Source organism: Megascapheus bottae, chromosome 16 (assembly GCF_031878675.1).
Source record: "Megascapheus bottae isolate mThoBot1 chromosome 16, mThoBot2.hap1, whole genome shotgun sequence".
Lineage (NCBI taxonomy): Eukaryota > Metazoa > Chordata > Mammalia > Rodentia > Geomyidae > Megascapheus > Megascapheus bottae.
The window spans coordinates 23,365,875-23,377,294 of NC_143524.1; the positions used below are offsets into that span (position 1 = coordinate 23,365,875).

At 37.0% G+C, this 11,420-nt stretch overlaps 1 protein-coding gene across 1 annotated transcript in view; it reads left to right on the forward strand.

Annotated features, from left to right (window-relative positions):
* The window catches only part of LOC150053023 (doublecortin domain-containing protein 1-like), a 123,110-nt gene that overhangs the window by 86,571 nt on the left and 25,119 nt on the right, over nt 1-11,420 (forward strand). Inside the window, exons 8-13 of the mRNA XM_090347957.1 lie at nt 228-386; nt 1,706-1,906; nt 3,369-3,462; nt 6,418-6,585; nt 9,415-9,600; nt 11,163-11,366. Coding sequence (XP_090204083.1) covers nt 228-386; nt 1,706-1,906; nt 3,369-3,462; nt 6,418-6,585; nt 9,415-9,600; nt 11,163-11,366 — 1,012 coding nt within the window. The remainder of the gene's footprint in view (nt 1-227; nt 387-1,705; nt 1,907-3,368; nt 3,463-6,417; nt 6,586-9,414; nt 9,601-11,162; nt 11,367-11,420) is intronic.

Sequence of the window (11,420 nt, forward strand, 5' to 3'; positions counted from 1 at the left end):
TGCTAAATTATTATAACAAATAGGAATGCAATGTATTACATGCCTAATGGATTTTATTTGTAGACTTCTATTTCACAATTTAAATTATGTATTTGTCAGAGGTGGATTGCCAAAGTTAGGCAATCCTTTGAAAATACCATGTATAAATCCATCAGTATCCTACGAGCTCTGATCAGACTGTGTCACCAAATGCATTATTAGACTTGCATGTTCTTCTGGCTCTATAGAGATTCACATGCCAGAGCTCATCTCAGAATGGCAGCTTGTGCCCCGCGCTTCAGGTATTCCTGGCAGGACAGTTTCTTTGCTGCTGAAGAGAATGACAGTCTTCCAAAGAAAATGGAAGAAGAGCTCTTTGAAAAAGTAAAACCACAAAAGGAAGACAGGTACAAAGTTGCAAAGGACTCTTTCTGGTCTCAGATTCCTTAGGTGTTTTCACTACTGTCAGCTCCTTTTTATGTACAGATGCACATTTTTGTCTTCTGTTTTCATTTCATGTATTTACAGGTATTGGCGGGAAGGTTTTTTTTCTGTTAGCTCATTTTGTGCAGGGCAATATAATTTCTTGCCTTCTTGTTGATCATCTTTTTAAGCTTTGAAAATTACTTTTAAGTAGCTATCAAAAGAGTTGTCACTTAACAAAGCAGTTTAGGAATACAGTGCATCTTGATCAATGTTATCTTCTTGAATATTCTCACTCATCCCTCCCTACCCACTCACTCTTTCACTCTTCTTAATTTTGTGGGCTATACATTGGATTATTAAACATACTCTTCCATTCTCCTCTTCATTTATTTACCTCTTTCCCCTTGACTATACAATACTCTCATCCACATTTGCTTCTGGAGGACTTAGTATACAGCTGACATTTGTTGAATGAACTGAGTGAACTTGTACCTTATCTGAGTGAACTTATAAATTAACATATGCTATGCCTTAATAATCACAAGAAAAAGTGAAATACAACTTTTCTTTTTCTAATTTTATTCTTTTCTGGACAACATTCCAGTAAATGATAGGAAACTAGACATTATTACATAGTGCTAAGCATTAGTTATAATCTGAGTCATTTGCTTAACATTGTACTGGTTCCTGGATTATGCTAATCTATCTTGGCACTTTCAGCAGCTAGCATTAGACCATGAACATGGCAGGGGCTTTACAGAGTTCTATAGATTAATTTAACTGGCAATTCATTGTGATATTTGTCATATTTGACAAGTTTGCTCAATGTGCTAAGATCATTAAATAAGAGATAACCAATTAGCCTACTAGCTTGACATCACTTTCTGTGATGCTAATTCTTGATTTGTTCATGGTTTCTTGTAAGAGAGTGGTACCTTTTTGCTAGGAATATAGTAGAAAGCACATAGAAACAAATAATCTCTCACAGTTTTGCATTCAACCCCTTTATTTCTATTTTTACTCTAATATCCTTCCTACTTGATTTTTGAATTTCATTTTTTCTTCTTTAAATGCTTGTTCATCCAAACATTTTTATTTTCTGATGACATTTATCAATGTTTTCTTAAACACCCTATTTCTGTTACAAGATAAACTCAAAATTCTGAGCTTTCTATCAGCTACTATGTTAACAGCCTTGGGATTGTTCCAGTACCATGCCTCCCACCCTAGAATTTACCATTCCCATGCCCCTAGTGTGCGGGCCAGTTTTCTTCCACTAACATACTTTTCTTTGTCTCAGCCATTCTCCAAATCATAGTAAACTGCAGAAGTCTTACAATCAGCAGTTTGAATATAGAGACGGACAAATCATAAGTCATGCTGTACCTCAGTTAGTCGTGGGTGTACGGGGTCCTGACATCCGTTCAGGCATGGAGGTGGTTTTGATGGTGAAGAAATCAAATGATAATCACCAACATTGGATACACAAAGAAGAGAGCAGGTAATCCTACTGAATTTGAAGATTAATATGTCAAGAGGTGAATAAGAGAATAACAGGTCCTTATCAAGAAAGGAGATAGGTGAAGGCTTTGGATTTTTCTATTTGATTTAATGAGAGAGAGAGAGAAAGAGAGAGAAATGGAAAGATTCTACATAAAAATAATCTATTAGATTTACTACAAAGTTGTACCTGGCCATAGATATTGTTCCTCAAATATAACATTCTGTTTTGAACTAATAAATTTAAAACACTTCCAAGTAAAAGGTTTTTTTTTTCCTATAAATTCAATCCCTGCTAGTTCTTTTCCACATACAAGCCTTCTCCACTAATGTAGTTTTCATAAAAATAATCAACTGATATAGCTTCTAATCACAAAGTGGAAGTCTAACTTTAAGAAATACATCTCTCACTTTGGATACAGTTTGGAACCAGTCAAAAGTTCTTTTTCAGACAGTCAAGAGAAACCTATAACCGTATAGCTATCTGATAATATTACAAAATTATGAATTTCATTGGATATGATAATGGCTTAAGGATTATATATTTTTTTGGAAAACAGAAGCGAGAATCAAAATTCCTGGTTCGTTGGGTAATATCGTAATATTCAGGTAAAAAGGAAAGGTATTTTAGACTTGTTTGTGCATCCATGCACAATTTTTCTTTTTGAGAAAGCTGTGATTTTCATTGCATTTTCTATAGATCTGTGATGTCTAAGGTTGTGAATCTGTGCTGGAACAGACTGCATGGGCATTAGCAGGCAGCACCAGTGGGTGCACAGTGGGTGCTGGGTGGGCAGGGGAGGACTAGCTTTATCCTATTCTTTTACCTGGAGGAGCCATGTGGAGGGCAAGGAACCCATCCTGGTCTGGTCTCAGGGAAGGCTGGAGAAGGGAATGTGAAAGGGAGCTGGTGAATGCATTCCTTTGCTACATCACTGGGAGCTCTTTGCCCTGAGGAGCAAAGCAGACAGAACAGCAGGCTTTTTCTTTGCTTCCTGTGAAAGGCTTGTTGGGAACCAGAATTCAATTACTCCTCTGCAGGAGCTTATGGAAGGTAGTATTTTAGGAGCTGGTGGTTATTGGGCATGCAGGAAGCAACCCTCTGGCACGTATGGGCATATTGCCATATAGAGGAATGAGGGTACTGGTATAGCAACAGGGCAGAAGTGCAGGATGTACATGTTGTAGGGCAGTGAGCAGTGACTACCAGGCAGGAGAGAGGACTGCAAGAGGCCCAGGGACTGCACATCTGGGCACCTGGTTGGGCAGGCCTTCTCTGGGGTGTGCTCATGTCAAAGCCAAAAAGGGTAGGAAAGTATAACATTCTGCTTACCATGGGGGACGTGTAAGATTCATATCCACATCACAGAGCATGCCCATAGATGAAAGCCAGCACACTAGGAAGTGGCACCAGAAGAGGTTAAATCTGGTCATACTAATGGAATGAATCTTGTTTTCTCAAGGACCTTTCACCTGAAGAGTAACCCAGACCTGGTGCTGGCAGTGTCTGTGACTAAGTTGCCTAATAAAGCCAGCGGCTACCCAGTTGTTGTTCAGGTAAGGGACTAATCATAGCCCTTCAATTAAAATGATGGGAAGCTCCATGCCTTCTTGTTGTGGAGCTAAAAAAAATATAGCTGTCAGAGCTGGGAGTTTGGCCTAGTGGTAGAGTACTTGCCTAGCATGCAAAAAGACAGGATTCAATTCCTTGGTACCACATACATAGCAAAAGCTGGAAGTGGTACTGAGGCTCAAGTGGCAGAACTCTAGCCTTGAGAAAGTCCAAAGACAGTGCTCAGGCCATCACTTCAAGCCCCGGACTGGCGATAACAAAAACAAAAAATAGCTGTCATAGAACACTATCTTGAATGTCATTGTTCAAATATTTATAACAAGCTGCCTAGATTTCGAATTGAGCATGTTGCTGTATCTCTCAATTTAGTTTAATCCAACAAATGGTGATAGGCTTGCTGCAAGTCAAGTTCTATGCTAGTTACTGAAATCAAACCCAACATGCATAGGAGAGATTGTCCAGGCAGAATGCGTGAGTCTACGTGAATGCCTATTAGATGCACCTAAATTGGATCATAGAAAACATCCACAAGCCCCTCTCACATACACACCCCTGGAAACTAAAGGAGGAGAATCTGATGAGGAAGGTCTTTTTTGAGGACATGAGTCCACATTGTTAATTCGACAAAAGAACCCATTTGTAGTACACTTTTAATACAATTCTGAAAATTCTTATAGCCATATTTTTTTTGAGAAACTCCAGAGAACCCTGGCTTCATTCTGTTTGAGGCAAAACCCCAAGAAGTTCTCATTTTTTCACATCTGTCTGGCATTGTAATAATAAAATCACTCATAAATATATTTCCTTTTCTGGCTAAGACATCTGAATGCTTAGAAGCATTTCTACTCTGTATTACTTTCTAAACCCTGAACAGCATTTTCTATCTTTTCTATCCTTGAACAGAATAATTGTCTCCAAATAACATTTGTTTAATTTGTGTTTTTAATAGCACTGAAGCAACTTGTTTTGCAGGCCCTGAATCCAAAAGTGAGACATAGCAATCTGGACAAATACCAGAGCTTAATTACATCTTCTGTCTTCGTGATAAATAGGGTCTAAAAAAAAGATGCTGAGAGACACAACATACATAACATTGCATTTTATTCTATCAGGTACCTCAGCATAGACCACTGTGAGATAAAATCTCACATAGAGGCAAAAGTAGTGCCTTAGTCAGTTTTTATAAAATTACAATGAAGAATTCAACATATATCTTACAAAATTAAGAAACGTAAGGGAAGAGGCAGGTTGAGAGGGATGGGTGAGAATGTTGAAAAGAGTAACATGGGCATTGAATCATAAATTACTTGGTAAAATGGCAATTCCTTTGTTCAATTACTGAACAATAAGAAAAAAATATGTAACCCAAGGGTGCAAAGTCATCTCAGTGTATGGGTTGGAAGAGGTGGATGAGGCTGTTGAAAGGGATGCCATTGGTCAAGATACATGGTACTCATAAACGCTTAACTCTTTTGTATACCTAAGAGATAATAAAACATTTTTAAAAACCAGAAAAAATAAACAAGTAACACCTTAATCAGTTCCCTCAGGTTCTCATTTTGTAAGTACTAAATTTAATCTTTAACTAATTTGGATTACCTTTCAAGATTTTTTTCTTTTGTTAGTGCTTCATTTTTTTTTGCTCATTGAAGTAATCAGTTTATGAGAAAATAAAGTTGATACTAAAATAATAAAATTATGCATGTTAATTTAATACTTCCAGACCTTTTCTTATTCCTTGGAAATACAGACAACTTGTAGAACTCTGAGGGAGGTCTTTTGTCTGATCGGTTAGGTCAGTTCTTAGGACTCATTTATTTTCTTCTTTGCTTCTAATTGCTCACCTGGTAAACTAGGTGTTATAAATTATAAAGAATCTTGAGGTGTCATGGTATAATTAGTTAGAATTTATGTATTGGTTAAGGTCTGTAAAATTAAAACTATTTCTTTAGCCATATTTGTGCCAACACTTTTAATTAGAATAAATACTCTGTTTCTATTACTAATTTAACTAAATGTTCTTAGAAAAAAACAAACCACCTTGAATAGAATCAGAATAATTAAAAATAAAATATGAAGTATGTAATTGTTAGGTGAAAATCTCCCTTGTACAACTAATGTGTAAATAAAAATATTTTAATAGTGAAAACATCAACAAGGTGTGATTTATACACTTAGTAAGCATTTAGGCAAATGTGCCATCTGCAAATATAAAAAAGTAGATAATTTCATACACAATTGGTGGAAGCATAAAGTAAAATATTCTCTTTAACCATTTCTTAATGGCTTATGCCTGTAAACCTACTTACTTAAAGGCTGTGATGAGAGGATTAAAGTTCAAATTCAGCCTGGGCAGACAAATCTTGGACTCATATCACCAATTAACTGACAAAAAGCTAGAAGTGGAATGTGAGGCCTTGTCATTGTACTGACCAAAAATTAAAAAAAAAGATATTCCCTCTATAAAAAATTCTGATGTAATATAGTCATTAGAAATGATTATATTTTCTCAACAACTTAACTTTTTTATATTTGTCGTAAGAAGTTATCATAGGTTTATACAGATATCTGCACTATTATACTTTTTATAAGGAAATTTTAAGAAATAGCTCACATGTTGAATTATTAGCTATTAGTAAAATCAAATATCTCTAAGATTAAATGATAGAAAATCTTCAGAAATAGATTCATGACATTTCTTTTTTTTTTGATTCTTTTTTTTTTGATTCATGACATTTCTAAGTGAAAAAAGTTACCAAATTGTATTTATTTTGTGACATTGATTTTCTAAATGATGATGTAATTGCACAAATATCAACACACTAATTATTGCATAGTATAGTTATGAATAATTATTCATATTTTCTGAACTTATACAAACTCTTGGTAGCACATAAAATTACCTATTTGATTAAATACTTATCTCTTTTTGTTTTCAGAAATATAAGCCACATAACAATGGAGCTGCCAATCAAAAGTGGCATTACAAGGAAAACATGAAAGCCTTTATGGCCTTTCATAGCACTGCACTGGATAAGGAAATCACATCAGCAAATTTAGCTGGCATATGCACATCATCCATCATCAAAGAAAATATTGATCAACCAGTAAGTTCTTTCCTCTTCCCCAAAATAAAAGAAAAACTGGATAATCAATAAAGCAGGAAACATTTTTCCTCCAAAAGGAAACTTCATACAGGTCAAACTCTTTTTTTTAATATAATTTAATTTTTTATTGTAGGGGTAACGTATAGAGGGGTTACAGTTACATTCACCAAATAGTAGGTGCATTACTTCTCACATAATGATGAATTCTTTTTTAAAATTTCTTTTCAGACAAGGTGTTGCTCTGTAGCCCAAGGTAATCTTGCCATGTTACTGCCTCTGCCTTATGGGTGCAGGCATGTGCCACTATGCACAGCTTCCACCCTGAATATTTTGTGAAGTCACCCGGATTCTGTGATTCTGGTTAGTGAATAGTTAAGGAAAGTTATGAAGAGTGAAAGGAATTGATTGGTACTTATTGCTTGTTGTATTGCTTCCATACATGTTCCAAAATTGGGAGACTAATACAATGAGTTTTAATTTACCTATATGCAGATTCAACTATTATCAAGATTTTGTCATGTGTTGTTCTCCCAGACATGACATTGTTTTGCCTGAACATTCAACTATTCTCTAAGATTTTTGAATACAAATCATATTACCCTTATCATAGGTAATTAAATTAATAACTTTCCAGTTATAGAATATTCTAATCTTAAGCAAGTTTCCCATCTTGTCCTAAAAATTCTTTTTTATGGTTTGTTGATTTGAGTCAAGATTCAAACAAGGCACCAAGGTGACATGTTATTGCATACTCTGGGTCCCCTTTTAGTAGAAGATTCTATATTTGTTTGTTTTCTTACCCATTCACACACTTTGTCTTGTTTCTCTATCCCCATAATTTTTGCCAATGGAATTGGGCACTAGAATTGTAACTAGATTTTTGAGTAGCATTTTGGCAACAACCTTCTTAGGTTTTCCTGTGTATCTCATATTCAGCACTCTTCAAGCAATGCCTAGATTTTCCATTTTTAAATGGTATTAGTTGATTCAGGTTACTTCAACTCAAGCTCATATTAAAAAAATCTACAGTCACTTCTCAAAGTCATAATTTTGTCTTTTAAAAAAGACAGTGTTGTTGAACATATTGTTTTCTTTTTTTTCAATATAAGTGCATCCTTAATGTATTGTTTTCTTCATTTGTTAGCTGAACATTTGGTGTAAGAAAGAAGATTACCTCATCAACTAGATGTTTGATTACCCTAAAATATGGTTTATGGGGGAAAGGTGTAGGAGAGAGTTTATAGGGGAAAGAATTGGTGTTCAAGTGTTCAATTCTTTCCATCTGGTTCCCATACCATTTGCAGTATGGCATACTGACTTAAGTTTAATCACATATATGTGTCCGTGAGCTAGCAATATATGCTGGGCTGATCTTAGCTGGGTAATTCCAATTATTTTTGGCAATTATCAACTCTAATAGAACTCTGGTAGTTAGTTAATTGGTTAGTAGTTCCATGAGGACTAATCAAGGATGGCTGCCCTGACAGACCTGGTAATCGGTACATTATTAGCTGGAGGCAGTGGTTCTCTGATGTCTTAGTTTCTTGAGGAGGGTACCTCAAGTTTGTTCACATTCTGATTTTGAAGTTAATAATTGTAGTCAAAACAGAACAAGCCGCGTAGTGGCAATTTCTTTTGAGTATTTGCTTGTCTGGCATCTTTTAGTGCTACATTGGGTTGTGTTCATATTCAAGGGAAGAAGGTAGAAAGAAGGAAACTTTACATCTTAGTGCAAGAGCAGCAAAATCGTATTTCAAAATGGCATAGAGGACTGGAAGCCTGGTCTGAATGGCAGAGGGATTACACAGGTGTGATGCCCTTAGTTCAAACCCCGATAGCACCAAAAAAATATTTTTTTTGCCTGGTTCTGGCTCATACTAGTAATCCTACTCAGACAGCTCAGAGAACAATTGAAGAGCTAAAGACTTCAAGGCAAGCTAGACAGAAAAGTTTGAGAAAATCTGCCTCAATGAGAACTAACAAAAACTAGGGGTGAGATGTAGCTCAAATGGTTCAACATTAGCCTAACAAATGCAGGGACCTGAGTTCAAATCCCACTACTGGCCCTCCTCCCATGGCATGCAATCAGGGTTGGAATGTTCTTATTGTGGGCATCTTTGGAAACAATCTGCTACATGCTGTAACTGCCATTTTTCAGGGTTTAAATGGGTCCCATTTTACTTCCATTGGTGTCCAGGAACTTGTGGTTTTGGGTTTTTTTAAATATATTTTTATTTATTTGCCAGTACTGGGCTTGGGCTCAGGGCATGAGCACTGTCCTTGGGTTTTCTCAGCACTGAAGCTCTACCCCTTGAGTCATAGCACCACTTTTGGCTCTGTGGGACCAAGGAATCGACCCCGGGTCTTTGTGCATGCTAGGCAAGCACTCTACCACTAAGCCAAACTCCCAGCCCTGGTTTTGTGTTTTATTTGTTTGGTTTTTATTTTTACTCATAGCATCATTGTGAACTCGGGATTTTGCATACTCAAACAATCAAAATGCTTCCCTTTTTGTGTCAGGTTCACATTGTCCCTCTCTGAGCCAGGAATACTTGTTCTAACATGATTCCTTTATTCTGAGAGTCCCCTGCTTATATTGTAGATTTCCTGCCTTGAATCTGGTCCTGCCATTTCTCTGGTGTTGACTTGTCATTTTATTATTCGGAAATATCTTCCTCAAAACGCTATTGTTAGGGAGCAAAATAATGCATTTATATTGCGCTTTCAAATTTGATGATGGAAGCACATGCCTTATTATGTCATGTGTACTCTGGAAATGCTATCATAATTCAGATGTACTTACATAAATGTCTTTGTCTCTTGTGTTAGGGATATTACTATCTTTCACCTGGTGAAAAGAGGAAAACAATGCTTTGCCAGACTTGCGGAAGATGCATGAGAGCAGAGAAGGGTCTGAAACCATTGCTTCCAGGAGTTCCATTCCTCTGCGCTTCTGGTTCTAAGACTCAGAAGTCCTTGTCTCGAGGGCCTTTCAAGGTCATCAGTGTGGCAAAGGTATGCACTAGTCTTGGCCCTGCTAATGCATATGTGGCAATAATTTGGAAACTTTCTGGAGCTTTGATGTATTCATTGCCTGTGCAATTCATCTACCTCAGATCCACCTTTACCATTCTGCCTGCATAATTTCCTTTCTTCCCCCATTGTTATTTAAAATATATCATCTATTAATAGTTCAATCCACCCTTAGAAGTTGATTGGGCACTTTAGCCACTTTAATTTGCTGACACCTCCCATTGGTATTTCTTGTGTGGTTTTAGATGTAGAAATAACTCTTTACTTAACTCTACTTTTTCCTGTTTATATCCACAGGCTAACCTCTTTTTTATGAGTTTGGAGAGTGTGTGGAAGAATTTGACATGTTGTTAATTTGCTGTTACTTTGGGTGCCTAAAATCACACATCTATGCCCAATACTACCTTAGGCTCTTGGAGGAGGGGAGTTAATCCATACATTGCCACTTTCTTGGGATCTTAATTTCAAATGGAACTATTATTGTTTTAAAAATCCCAAGAAAGAATTGAAGAAAATTATATAGCTGAATAAAAGTCGATTCTTAAATGTAGACAGCCTGCCAGCTTGGTGTCCTGGAGAGCCATTCCCAGATTCACTTCCTTTTTCTCCTAATCTCAATCCACATGGTGGGGTGGAGCCGTAACACACTGCTGTAACTGTCAACTGAACAGTTATCCCAAAAGAAAAAAGGATGCATCCTCTGGGAAGCCTGAGGATAAGAGCTGGTTGGAGAAAATGCACAGTGTTGAACACCTCAGACAGCTCCCATCACAGGGCTGGGTCCTACATACCAAAGGAAAGCCAAAGAGCCCTGCCCACAGCCACATTCCATGCCTCATTCATTAATACATCACACCATAGAGTGAAAGTCTCCCAAAGTTAACATTTCAGAGAATATCTATAATGTTAATATCCCCTTACTTAGGTTGATTTGGCTCTAGTATCTTCTTCCATCATTTGTTATCAAGAAAAATCAGAAGAAACAAGAACAACAACAAAAAATTCCCAGCCTGGCATGGTGGCTCACTCCTGTAATCCAAGCTACTCAGGAGACTGAGATCTGAGGACCAAGGTTCAAAGCCAGCCCTGGCACAAAAGGACCTGAGACTCTTGTCTCCAATTAACCTCTAGAAAATGGAAAATGGGGCTTGGCTCAAAGGTAGGGCAGTATCCTTGAGGTGAAGCGCTCAGGGACAGTGCCAGACCAAGTTCAAGCCCCATGACCTACACATACAAAAAAATTCCTTCACCTCCCAGGCAAAACAAGACGAGACAAAATAAAACACAGAGAGGGCAAAACCCACAAGCCAGATTCCTACAAGCCACGTTGTAGCTCAATGACAGGGTTCAAAAGAAAGCAAGAATTCTGACACCAAATCCTTCCTACTATGGCATGAAGAATCTCTAGTATACAAGTTTAGCTTCACAAAATTTACTACCACATACACATATATTCATTAAGTGAATAGATTGAGGATTGAAATTTGGCAGAGTTGCAAAACTAAAAGAAAACTGTGTTCATATAATTTTTTTCAACAAATCAGGTTGATTTATCATCTGATGAGGCTGAGAAAACTCTAAGTTATTATGAAGAACGTCTGTTATCCTTACGGATGAAGACTTGCACGCGGGCTGTGGCTCACGGAGGTGTGGCAACTCTGCACCAGCAGCCAGTGAAGATAATTGCATACAGAAATGGGGAAGGATACCGCAATGGAAAGTTAATTGTGGCTAAAACATTCCCCATGGTAAATGACTGTCACTTAATTGGGCTTTGCATCCTCAGAGGTAATGATAGTGGT